This window comes from Mastigoproctus giganteus, chromosome 3 (assembly GCF_048544385.1).
Source record: "Mastigoproctus giganteus isolate SK-2022 chromosome 3, ASM4854438v1, whole genome shotgun sequence".
Lineage (NCBI taxonomy): Eukaryota > Metazoa > Arthropoda > Arachnida > Uropygi > Thelyphonidae > Mastigoproctus > Mastigoproctus giganteus.
Window position 1 is genome coordinate 199,876,604 of NC_143577.1, and position 14,035 is coordinate 199,890,638.

Genomic DNA, 14,035 nt, shown 5'->3' on the forward strand with positions numbered 1-14,035 from the left:
AAACCATTCAAGACCTTGTACACTTCAATCAGATCACCTCCCAGGTGCCTAGTCTCCAGATGCTACAACTTACAAAATTTAAGCCTCTTCTGATACGAGAACCCATTTTTTCCTCTCACCAATCTTGTTGCCCTTCTCTGTACTCACTCTGGCAACTCTACATCCTTCCTAAAGTGAGCCTCCAGACCTGTATACAGTACTCAAGGTGTGGCCTGATGATTGCCTTATACAAAAGGTATAAGGTACCTTTTTTCTGCTAGCAAAATTCCTATATATTATTGTCAAAACTCCATGGCCTGCTCTGGCAGCCCATCTGCACCTGCTCAGAGAACTTTATATCCGACTGCACAATTACTCCCAGGTCTTTTTCATTCTCTACCTTCCTGAGTGTCGTACCACACATTTGGTATGTTTCTCTTGGGTTACTGCTACCCATATGCAGTACTTTGCATTTGTCAATATTAAACTTTAGTTGCCACTTCTCAGCCCATCTACCTAACTTTTCTAGATCCTGTTGCAGTAGCATACTGTCTTTACTATCATTAACAACCTCGCCAACCTTTGTATCATCTGCAAACTTGGACATTAAGTCTGATATACCTTCATCAATATCATTAATAAACAAAACAACAATGGGCCCATCACCAAACCCTGGGGGACTCCACTAATAACATGAGTCCACGTAGAGCAGTGTCCGTTTATTACCACTCTCTGCTGTCTCCCACTCAACCATCCCTTTATACATTGCAGCAACTTGCCCTTAATGCCATACCGCTCCAATTTGTCAGCAGTCTTCCATGTGCAACAATATCAAAAGCGTTCTTGAAATCCAAGTATATGATATCAAAATTATTTTTTGCGTCCAGTTCCTTTGTGACCACATCGTAGTATCCAGTCAAATTGGTCAGACAAGACTTCCCTTTAACAAACTCATGCTGTGTGTAAATATTACTGCAGCCTTGTTTAGGTGATCCTACATCACTTCTTTAACCAGTGACTCCATTATTTTCTGCAGAACAGAAGTTAAACTAACAGGTCTATAGTTATTTGCATAACCCTTTGAACCCCCTTTGTGAAGTGAAGTGCATTTTATTGATTTGAATTGGTTCTTTGAAATATGATTCTCTAAAGTGGCTGATTCTAATAACCAGTGATCACTATAACTGGCGCTTACTCTATTTGTTTGGTTTTGTCAGGTCATATTCTGAGTATGTGCATTTGTGCCCACTCCTGCAGCTGCAAGAGGGCAGCACTTGATCTTTGCTCTACAACCACTAGATTGTTACCCTTTACAAGGAGAATCAAGTCATCTGCAAAAGCTAGGCTTTCCACCAAGCCCTGATCCAAGGCCAGAAATTCATCGAGAATAGTGTTCCAGAAGAAAGGGCCAAGGATTGAACCCGGCAAGCAATCTTTATTCACGGGGCATGTCAATTCTTGAAACCTTGTGCATACTGAGACACTTCTGTCTTTAAGGTAGCTGTTTATTACCTTGTAGAGATTGTTTGGGACATTTGCCTGGCAGAGTCTCCTGGGGATACCAGGCCACCAGAAATTGCCAGTATATATTTCTCCTCTTGTGTTTTTAATTGTTGTCAGTTGGTAGTGTATGGCATTCTCCATAGAGTTGCCCCGCTTAAATCCATACTGATTATTAGAATGTAATCCTGAACTGTAAGTATTGAGATAATCTGCTATTTAATAATCTTTTATATATTTTTCCAAAGGTATATGATTTAGGTTTGGTAGGGGGGGGGGGTTTCTCTGGATTTTTAAGAATTAATCTTAGTTTTTTCCATATTTTGTGGGAATATTCCCTCTATCATACATTTGTTATATAGGTCTATTAGTTTGTTAGGGGCTATTTCTGCTAGTTTTTTGATTATTTTTACCTCTAAGAGGTCAATAACCTTGGCATTTATTATTTTTGGTTTTAGATAATGTTATTTACAATTGTTCTATAGTAAACAGAGGTTCAATATTGGCATTATTATATTCAGTATTTTTTTACTTAATATTTCAATCTGGGCAGGGGAATAGTCCCTTGTCTCAGTCTATATAATATAGACTAAGATGTTATTTACAGAATCTGGCCAACAAAAGGTTGGGATTCCATCTGGTTTAACATCTCCTCTTGGCAGCTTGTTGGTCACTGTTCTGTAGACAACTTCCCAAAGGTCATTGTTTCCAGTAGTTCCCATCAAGTTCCTCTAGGATTCTTTTTTCTTGTCTCTAATGAGGGCTGTATACTGATTCCTGAGAGTTCTGTAAGAATTCCTCATTTTGTGGCCAAGGTGTTCTGGCTCTTTGAAAGTGTCTCCTTGCCTGGTGCACCCTTCTCCTGAGTATAGTCAGTTCAGGGCACCACCAAGGGACTACCTGCTTCCTTGGTTTTTTCCATTGATAGACAGATTTGATGTTTTGTTAGGATGTTTGTCATAGTCAGTGCTTGCTCCTCTGGGCTACATTTGTTGTTTGATTTAGACCACTCATTTTCCTGTTTTTGCAGGTGCTGCTGTAAATATTCTATGACTGCTTGTAAATATTCTATGGTAGGATTTATATCTTCACCAGGTCTTGAGTAAAGTGAGATAACATAGAACTGTCCTAAAGCACTAGTGATATGAGCACACACTGCCATTGGGGAGCAGAGTGTGCTCATATCATTTTCCTGCGAAAACAGGAAAATGAGTGGTCTAAATCAAACAACAAATGTAGCCCACCTTTGTGACTGTAAGTTCAGCAAAATACTTGCAGGTAGCACATTTTGGCTGCTAATTTTTATTTCTGTAATTTTTGTAATCATGTCCAGCCACTGCACAGTGACCACAGACAGGTTCTTTCTGACTGCAATCCCCAGTGTGACCAAATTTGTGATAATTAAAGCACCTTTGTACAGGGAAATGCTCCCTGAATCTATGGCTGGGCCAGTCATCATAGATTCTTTATTGTTCTTGCAAAGCTTTGCAGCTGCCCTTTTCTTTCTACTTTCTGTAGCTCTTTTTAAGATGAACTCATTTGCAAGCTCTTCAATTGTGAGAGTCTCTGTAAAGTTCTTATAATAGATGTCTGTCGTCAACTTCCTTTCAGGAGTTGACTTTATTATATGAAATATATGTTGGTCTTCTACCCTTGGGTCTTTCAGTTTCTAGTCCTAGTTTAATTCTCAGGGTGATTTTGTACTTTTATTAAATCTTCCTTTGTAGCCACTTCAATTATAACACCATTGTTCCTAATTTTTCTCAAATTGTTAACCTTAAAATCCTTTAAATGTGGCTTTAACTTGGTTATTACTGTTTCCTTGACTGCTTCACTAGTTTTCATGGCAGAGTCTTCTTTTGGTTTGAGAATAACAAGGTTAGCTTCCTTGGTGATTTCTCTTTGTTTTATTATTACTTGTTTCGGTTTGTTAGTTTCATTTTTGTTTCCAGTCTTAGTTGCCTGGAAAATATGTCATGGTATTAATTTGCGTATAGTTAATTTTTTCTTCAGTTGTCACTCCTTTTTAGTTTTGAAAAGTTGGTTGTCTGTAGTTACCTCTATTATCTTCTCTTTTGTTATAGTATTGTCCAGCAATTCACTATTTGTAATCTTATAGCAGAGGTAATTCTATTGGTTTGATTGTGCATGAAATATTCCATGAACAATCAAACCTCTTTGGCCTGTTTTTCAGGATCTAATATGTTGTTTTAAGTATTCAAATTTTTCTGTTCCTCAGTTTTCTGAGATTCATTTTCATTGTCAATTTTCTGTTTGTGCTTTCCCTTTCTTAGCTTTCTAAACACTAAGGGGACTGGGGGGACAGTTTTTGAGTTCATAATTCATATCGTCGTTATTTGGGGTTCTCTCCCTGAGGATTCTTACTTCTGTCTCAGGGATATCCTCCATTTCATTACTTATGTTTTGTTAATTTTACTACTTTTTAAATGCAATATAATTGCTCTTTTCATTTTAATAATGTCAAGGATATATTATTTGTGGCAGTTAAGCTGTGAATTCAGATTTTAGGCAATTTCCGTTTTAGCGTGAAAATTTTTCTTAGCAGAGGAGGGTAGTTTAAAAACAAATTTCCTGTCCAAAATAACATATACACAGCTATTTTATATCCTTAAATGCTGAAATTTGTTGGATTTTCCAGCTGTTGAAAAATTATTGAATATGCCAGTATGATTGCTGTTGCTCACATTGATCAAAAACAAGTTAAAAATCAAAAGATAGGTGAAACTAACTGCAATTTAATAACCTTACCTTTTCTTTTTTTTTTTTTCTTTATGAAAACCCCAAACACGAGAAGTATTAGACCTATAGTACTTAGTACCGTGCATGGGTTGGAGACTGAGAAGACAAAAGAAGATATTTGTTGACATTAGACTTGATCTTCTATAGATTGTAATTTTAAGGAAATACGTATGAAGGAAGGTTGTTCCAGAAAACAGCAGTTGAATACATAAACGAGGAAGATGAAAAGTTGGTTCTGTGAGTTTGAAGACGGACAGTAAATGGATGTTGGCTGGTGGCGGAACGTGTTCGGACTGCTTTGAAAAAGAGAGCAGGACTTATAGAAACCAATTGAGAAGAACAGTGCCCATGGAAGTATCTGTAGAAAAGGTATGTAGCAGAAACAGTAAGTCTTTGAAATAGCGAGTGGAGAGAGACTGTTAGACAAGAGTCATTAATTAACCTAACTGCCGTCTTCTGAATGGAATCTAGAAGCCTGAGAAAGGTTTTGTGGGCACACCCCAGATGCGGGAACAATATTCCATGGTAGGGCGGATTTGTGATTTGTACAGAGTGAACAGCTGTTTGGAAGAAAAGTAATGCCAAGAGCGAAAGAGAAAACCAAGTGTTTTAGATGCAGAGGAAGCAATATTTGTAATGTGCTTGTGCTGAGAGAGATTAGGAGTCAGGGTAATCTCCAAAAGAGATATATCATCTTGCCTAGAAATCAGAGTGTCATCAAAGATAAGCACAGGAGCAGAAGAATCCTTTTTGCGAGATATAAGACAAGACTGAGTTTTAGAAGGATTGAAATCAACTAATTTGTCTTTGTCCCACTGGAGATCGGCATTTAAGGAATTGGTAATGGATATTTGAGAAGTTGAAGCTGATTGAGTAGGGCAAGGTTTCTCAAACTGGGAAGTGGAATGGAAAGTGCTATCATCAGCAAAACTATGGATAGGATTTCTGGTCAATGGAAGAAGGTCATTAATATACAAGAGGAAAAGAACTGAACCTTGGGAGACACCAGCATTAGTGGAGAAGTCAGAAGACAGAGAGCCATCTACCATCACCTTCAGTGAGTGGTCAGAGAGAGAAAACTGGATAACCAATTACAAAAAACAGTTGGCAAACCATAAGATGGAAGCTTGTTTAGAAGACCTTTATGCCAAACACGATCGAAAGCCTTTTAGATATCAAGAGTAACTGCTTGTGTTTCACTGAACTTTTCTATTGAATTTGTCCATAAATGGGTAACATAAGCCACAATATCACCAGTGGATCGACACTGACGGAAGGTTTCTAGGTAGTTTAAGAGTTGGCAGTTAATTGATTTCTCCATTACTTTAGAAAGAGTAGAAAAGGCTGTCCTTTTTAGGGACTGGCTGGATATGAGCAAATTTCCAGCAGAAGGAAAAACACCTTTGGAATAAGAAAGTGAAAAAAGGCAGCAAAGAACAGGAATAAGTTCAGGGGCGTAGGTTTTGAGAACAAGTGGAGAAATACCATCAGGACGTAGAGCTTTCTTAGCATCGAGATTCGTCAAAAATCCTTCTGACATCCTTTCGACAGAAGACCACAGCAAGCATTGAATGGGGAATGGTGGGAGGTATTTTATCAAGATCATTAATACATGAGTTGGAAGAAAAATGGGATGCTAGCAGGTCAGCTTTATCCTTGGCTGAAGTGACAATAGAACCGTCTGGTTTTGACAGAGGTGGGAGCAGAGATGGGCAAAATTTGCAGCCAATAGCTTTGGCAAGAGACCAGAATGCTCAGCTACCATTAGGGCAAGAAGTAAGTTTTCTACTCTTAGCCTGTTCCAAATCTAGTTTGGACTGATTAATAACTGCTTCACAATTGTTGCGAACTTTGGTTTAGGCAGAAAATGAAACTGAAGAATTGGAAACAAGCCAATTACGATATGCAACATTCTTCTCTTGAACAGCCTTAGCACATTCATTGGAAAACCAAGGTTTAGATAAAAGGCAAGATTTTAAGGTGGAATATGGATTAAAAGATTCCATTCTGACAAGAATAATTTCACTGACACGACCCGAGCAACTGTTGACATCAGAAGTTTTGAAACAGTAATCCGATCAGGCTAAGAGTAGAAAACTTGCTTCTTGCCCTAATGGTAGCTGAGCATTCTGGTCCCTTGCCAAAGCTATTGGCCGCAACTTTTGCCCATCTCTGCTCCCACCTCTGTCCAAACCAGATGGTTCTGTTGTCACTTCAGCCAAGTATAAAGCTGACCTGCTACCATCCCATTTTTCTTCCAACTCATATTTTAATGATTTTGGTAAAACACCTCCCACCATTTCCAACACACTCCATTCAATGCCTCCTGTGGTCTTCCGTCAAAAGGATGTCAGAAGGATTTTGACGAATCTTGATGCTAAGAAAGCTCCAGGTCCTGATGGTATTTCTCCACTTGTTCTCAACACCTGTGCTCCTGAACTTACTCCTATTCTTTGCCGCCATTTTTCACTTTCTTATTCCAAAGGTGTTTTTTCCTTCTGCTTGGAAATTTGCTCATATCCAGCCAGTTCCTAAAAAGGGTGACAAATCCCTCCCATCCAATTATCGTCCCATTGCAATTACTTCTACTCTTTCTAAAGTAATGGAGAAATCAATTAACTGCCAACTCTTATTAAACTACCTAGAAACCTTCCATCTGATCAACGATTGCCAGTTTGGATTCCATCAGTGTCGATCCACTGGTGATATTCTGGCTTATGTTACCCATTTATGGACTAATTCAATGGAAAGGTTCGGTGAAACACAAGTAGTTGCTGTTGACATCTTAAAGACTTTCGATCATGTTTGGCATAAAGGTCTTCTAAACAAGCTTCCATCTTATGGTTTGCCAACTGTTTTTAGTAATTGGTTATCCAATTTTCTCTTTGATCACTCACTGAGGGTGATGGTAGATGGCTCTCTGTCTTCTAACTTCTCCACTAATGCCGGTGTCCCCCAAGGTTAATTTCTTTCTTCCACTCTTTTCCTCTTGTATATTAATGACCTTCTTCCATTGACTGGAAATCCTATCCATAGTTTTGCCGATGATAGCACATTGCATTCCACTTTCCATTTTGAGAAACCTTGCCCTATTCAGTCATCTTCAACTTCTCGAAAATCTGCTACCAATTCCTTAAATGCTGATCTTCAGGTAATTCTCCAGTGGGGCAAATATAACCTAGTTGATTTCAACCCTTCTAAAACTCAATCTTGTCTTATATCTCGCAAAAAGGATTCTTCTGTTCCTATGCTTATCGTTAGTGACACTCCGATTTCTAGGCAAAATGATATATCTCTTTTGGGGATTACCCTGACTTCTAATCTCTCTTGGCACAAGCACATTACAAATGTTGCTTCCTCTGCATCTAAAAAACTTGGTTTTCTCTTTGGCTATCAGCGTTACTTTTCTTCCAAACAGCTGCTCACTCTGTATAAATAGCAAATCCACCCTGCCATGGAATATTGTACCCACGTCTGGGGTGGTGCCCCCAAAACCTCTCTCAGGCTTCTTGATTCCATTCAGAAGAGGGCAGTTAGGTTAATTAAGGATTCATCTCTAACAGAGTCTCTCCACTCGCTGTCTCATAGATGTGCTGTTTCTGCTGCATGCCTCTTCTACAGATACTTCCATGGGCACTGTTCTTCTGAATTGGCTTCTATAATTCCTGCTCGCTCTTTCAAAACAGTCCGAACGCGTGCCACCACCAGCCAACATCCATTTACTGTCCAACTTCAAACCCACAGAACCAACTTTTCATCCTCCTCGTTTATTCATTCAACTGCTGTTTTCTGGAACAACCCTTCCTTCATAGATATTTCCTGAAAATTACAGTCTACGGAAGTTCAAGTCCAATGTCAACAAATATCTTCTTTCGCTTTCTCAGCCTCCAACCCAAGAATGGTTCTAAGTACTATAGGTTCTAATACCTCTCGTGTTTGGGGTTTACATAAAAAAAAAAAAAAAAAAAAGCAGTAACTTGCAGTTAATGCCACACTTCTCCAATTTGTATAGCAGTATATCATGTGCAACAGTATCAAAAGCTTTTTTGAAATTTAAGTGTGTGATGTGAAAATTATTTTTTTCATCCAATTTCTTTGTTACTGTTTCATAGTATCCACTCAGATTGGTTAGATAAGATTGCCTCTTAAGAAATCCATGCCGTGACTGCAGTATAACTGCATTCCTGTTTAGATGGTCCTGCATTACTCCTTTAACCAGTGACTCTATTATTTTTCCACAAACAGAAGCTAAGCTAACAGGTTCTAAGTATCCTATCAGTGCAGCACTCAGCAACCCATTGGCAATTTACTCACAAGATGAGAGATGCCAGAAGGTGTATAAAATAAACTTTGTTTTGCCAGTGCAATATGGAAACAACTTCTGTAGACCATGCAAAAACAAAAGCTCTCTTCAGCTGTTATATCAAAAATGCATGTATGTATTATATGAATTACCCAGATTATATGATTACAGTGAGATCACCCTCATTCAATGTTGCAATACATTTTTTTAAAACATTTTTTAAAACAATACACTGAACTGGCAGTGGCAAGTGTACATATTTACTAATCGTTAAATTCTTTATGATTATTCCCATTCAGTAATGCTTCTCTTGCTGACTCTGACTTATTTGCAAGATATTGAGACTAGCAAGAAGAGGGAAAAAAAAAAAAAAAAGGCTTGCCACAGAATATACATTTTATTTTGGAACTTAAAGTTGAATTTAATATCCATCAGAAACTGAATGATTTGGGTTAGGGGGGATCTTGTGAATGTATGAACCTTCTGGATAGCTGCACATGGCTTGCTGGTTGCCAAGTGGATAGCCTTGAGATGTAAAGAAAACAGCATACTTTTCTGTTTTTTAACCGTTTGGACTCCATTGGAGCCAGTTCACCAAATTTGGCATGGCTTCTTCTCATCTTTGGGAAGTTAGAGGTCTGCATTTGAATCCAATATTACCCCTTCCACTTGTTTTGTAATGCTGGCGGTGATGCAACTGTTTTTCATCACGTTCTTTTTTAGAAATATTTCAAAATGATAACGAAGAATGATAAAATTGAGATAACTTTTAATTAAGAAAGGTTTAGTAATTTTTCAAGGGATATTTATTATATGATGTTCTTCTCTGCAAACTTCACTTTTCCATTATAGCTATACAAAAATGATACAGTTACATTTCTAACTAAATGGGTACAAGTTGCATAAGTTTTCTGGGATATTGAATTTTCCTCTGCAGTTTGGGATATTTATTGTATTGTTATACATATTTCAATATTTATAGAAATAATATATATATAACGAGAGCAAGTGTGTGTTCTAATTAACTATATTTTTTCTTTTAGAAAGAAAATTGAATCAATTGGCAAGATGACCCAGATGACGCAAGAGGAAATTATCAATAACACCAAAACAGTTCTCCAGGGCCTTGAAGCTTTAAAGAATGAACACAATTCAATCCTGAATGGATTGCTGTCTTCATTGAAAGCGGTCCAGCAGGAAAAAGGAGACAGTAATGTAGTTGAAGAAAAAGCCTCCTTGATTAAAAAAACATTAGAGAGTATAGAACTTGGCCTGGGAGAAGCCCAGGTAAGTATAGTGTTAAAGCAATTAAAAAGGTATTCCTTGAGCAGCGTGATGGGTAAACTGTGATGGTTGAAGATAATATGGTACTCAAAACATGTGGTATCATGTTTTGAGTGATGTTCATGTGGTATCATTACATTTATTTCTGAATTGGAAATATGTACATAATGGGGTTAAATGTTTCATTGGTATTTTCTTACCACTTCTTCAGTGACTGCAAAGATAGTAACTAAGGGTTATTATTATGGTATTCTTAAAAGTTTTTAGTAGAATTACATAGAATTAAAAATTTTAGTAATTAAATTAAGATCTAATTCAAAGAATTTTGTTTTAAGGTTGATTTTTTTATATAGTAAATAACAGTACAATAATATGTAAACTCTTACCAGTTATCTTTGCAGTATCACCATCACAAAAGATCACTTGGTCACAAGTAACACAGGTCATAAAAGGGTTAAGGATTAAACAGGTGTTGTTTATTTAACCCGTAACTCTTTTATGATTGCATCCGTAGATTAATGTGTTTTGTAGGCTCCCAAGAGTACATATGTAGATCTACATTTTTCTTCCCAATCATTTTAAGTATATTACAATTAATATGTCTGTTTATGTATAAATTGTCTTGAATCTCCAGTGTTCTGAACTAAGAATACACAGTTTTAATAGATGGCAGCATGAAAATAGCTTTGAGAACTCGAGGAGGAGGACATTACACCTGTTGGCCACTTTTATCTGATTTTGGCTTTGTAAGCCAAAATCAGACAAATGGATGAAGTTGAATTATGTGATACTATGTGATATTGTGAATTATGTATAAGATAATAATTTACCCATGTATAAGACACACCTTAATTTTGAGGTCTGAAATTTGAAAAAAAAAAATGTATTACATAAAGTTATTGAACTCAAGTTTTATTCATCATAAAATTCAAGTTATTGAACTCAAGTTTTATTCATCATTTCTATTCAAGATGTATAACCACATATCACCAAATATTAGCTGCCACCACTGGGTCAGTTTCAAAATTACAAGCAGGTAGATGATTTTGCTCATTAGTAGAATAGGGACTGTGCTCTTGCAAAATCAAAACAGATTAAGCATGGAGCCAATTCCATAAATTTCCCACTGCAGATAACCTCATTAATTACAAGCAGTTCAAAGCCAAAGCATTATGAATCGGAAGGAAAGCCAGACGAGAATCTTGGATTAAATTTGCCAACACCATTAACAAAGACAAAGATTTAAGGTTAGTTTGAAAAAGAATTCAGCTTCTTAATGGTAAATATTGTTAGATTCCTTCCCCAATCCTTCATTGGGAGAATAAAGATTTGTCTTCTGCTGAGATAGTAGTAGTAGTAATGGAGGCATGTGATGCAAGAAAGCAAGTGTATGAGCTTATATATCATCAGCCAAAAAAAAAAAAAAAAAAAACCTATTTCACACATCCATTTCCTCTAAAAGTTTGTCCAGTTCCTCCTTGAATTTATTTAAGCTATCAACTTCCGCAACGACAAATGGAAGTTTGTTCTGGCAATTAACTACCCACTGGCTAAAGGCAAATTTCTGCACATCTGTTCTACAACTCTCTTTCCTCAATTTGAATTTATGCTCCCTCAGGCTCTTAATTTGAGCAAGCGGAAGAATCTCATCATAATCAGCGTGCTTAACTCATTCAAGGCCTTGTACACCTCAATCAGATCACCTCGCAGGTGCCTAGTCTCCAGCCGCTGCAATTTGCAGAACTTAAGCCTTTCTTGGTAAGGGACCCCTTCGTCCCATCACCAATCTTGTTGCCCTTCTCTCTACACGCTCAAGCAACTCTGTATCCTTCCTAAAATGAGCCTTCCAGACCTCATTTCACACAGTACTCAAGGCATGGCCTGACCATTTCCTTAAACAAAGGGATAATCAACTTTTCCCTACTAGTAAATATTCCTACTACTAAAAATTCAATGTATATCATTGACAATACCCCATGACCTGCTCTGGCAGCCTGTCTGCATTGCTGAGAAAACTTCATATCTGACTGCACAACTACTCCCAGATCTTTTTCATTTTTTACCATCCTAAGTGTAGTACCACACAGTTGGTACGTTTATCTGGGGTTATTTCTACTTATATGCAGTACTTTGCATTTGTCAAGGTTAAACTTCAGTTGCCACTTCTCAGCCCATCTGCCCAAATTTTCTAGATCCTGTTGCAGTGGCACTCTGCCATTACTGTCATTAACAACCCTGCCAATCTTTGTATCATCTGGAAACTTCGACATTAAGCCTGATATACCTTCATCAATATCATTGATAAATATACAAAACAACAGTGGGCCCAACACCGAACCCTGGGTGACCCATTAATAACATTAGTCCACGAAGAGCAGCGTCCATTGATTACCATTCTGTCTTCTCCCATTCAAATACCCTTTTATCCATTGTAGCAACTTGCCCTTCAAACCATACTGCTGCAATTTTACAGTAATATTCCATGCGCAACAGTGTCAAAAGCTTTCCTGAAATTCAAGTACAGTTAGTCCTCGTATAACATGTGTTTACACTACACGAATTTGATCATACACGATTTATAAATAGGGAAACAAATGTCACATATAACACGAACGTAATTCGCTTATGCACAATTTGCCTTTGTGTTTACAAGAAATGGTAGTCGAATGCAGCGGAATCACCCCAACTGAACACAACACAGTAGGAATGATGAGTGGATTCTAAAAATTTATTTGTTTTTATGATTTTGTGGAAGGGGAAACACATTTTAACATAATAATGTAAAAATCCACAGAATTCCAGCTATCGGTATTATCGCAAATGTAATTAGATCGACTTTTACTACCTGTTCATAACAGGCTCCACTAGCAGGAACCACCAATAAATCCGAAACTGCAAATTGTTTTTATTGTTTTATGGTAGTGACCTCCAGAAATGTGCTTTAGTAAAATGTAAGCATGTAATATGTGAGAATAGTGTTTCCCCCTTTACTGCATTGTTTATTCAGTTGCTACTTGTTCACTATGTGTTTATGTATATCAAGCTTGCCTCGTCATTTTTGTTCATTTTATAATCGTGCTCTGTTCTCAAAAAAATGAGTAAAATACTTGAAAAAATGTGAAAAGGAAGCATTCTGGCAAAAATACTTCAGAGAGAAAAAGAAAAGCAATATCGATAGAAGAAAAATATGAAATTGTGAAACGCTTTGACTGGAATGAAAGAACATTCGATTCTGTATGTGCTACAGGCCTAAATGAGGGAACGCTGAGAACAATTAGAAAGAATGCAGAAAAAATAAAAGCAACTTTCATAACAGGAGCAACACAAAGTGTAACAAAATCAGTTAGATCAAGACACAAAGAATTGGAAGAGATGGAACATCTTTTCACTGTTTGGATAGAAGATCAAACAAGGAAGAGATCAGGAAAAAGTTTGCTTATGATAAAAGCAAAGGCATTGGCAATATTTGAAGACCTCAGAAATAAAGCTGAAAACTCAAGAAGTGCCTCCCTTTACTGCCAGTAGTGGCTGGTTCAATAATTTCAGGAAACGTCATGCTTTCCATAATGTGGAATTATCAGGTGAAGCTGCGAGTGCAGATGAAGCAGCAGCAAAGGCATTTCTGCCGATACTGAAAAAACTAATTGAGGAAGAGGGCTATACACCGGCCAAATTTTCAACTTTGATGAAACCGGACTGTATTGGGAAAAAATGCCATCACGAACATATCTCAAGAGAGGAAGCACGAACTCCAGGCTTCAAGGCTGCTAAGGATAGGTTGACCGTTATGTTAGAAGCAAATGCAAGTGGCGGCTTGAAACTGAAGCCTGTTGTTGTTTATCATGCAGCCAATCCACGAGCATTAAAAGGGATCGTAAGGACTACCCTGGGTGTTTACTTTAGCAACAGCAGAAGAGGGTGGATGACAGGGCAGATCTTCACCGACTTTCTACTAGAAGTGTTTGAGGATGTGTTTTGAAGCTACTGCAAAAAGAAAAATTTGGATTTTAAGATTTTAATTATTTTGGACAATGCACCAAGTCACCCTCCAACCCTTGCTGAACTGTCACCAAACATCAAAATCCTGTTTTTGCCACCTAACAACATCTCTTATCCAGCCACTTGACCAAGGAATAATTGCTGCTTTTAAGCACTATTACACAAGATGCACATTTAAGATGCTGATAGCAGAAACAGCGGGCGAAAATG

At 37.5% G+C, this 14,035-nt stretch overlaps 1 protein-coding gene across 5 annotated transcripts in view; it reads left to right on the plus strand.

Annotated features, from left to right (window-relative positions):
• Positions 1-14,035, plus strand: part of LOC150088569 (kinesin light chain-like) — a 376,502-nt gene that overhangs the window by 120,490 nt on the left and 241,977 nt on the right. For all 5 annotated transcript variants that reach the window (XM_090369572.1, XM_090369571.1, XM_090369570.1 and 2 more), the window contains exon 2: positions 9,586-9,829. In XM_090369572.1, coding sequence (XP_090225698.1) covers positions 9,611-9,829 — 219 coding nt within the window. In that variant the 5' untranslated portion in view covers positions 9,586-9,610. The remainder of the gene's footprint in view (positions 1-9,585; positions 9,830-14,035) is intronic.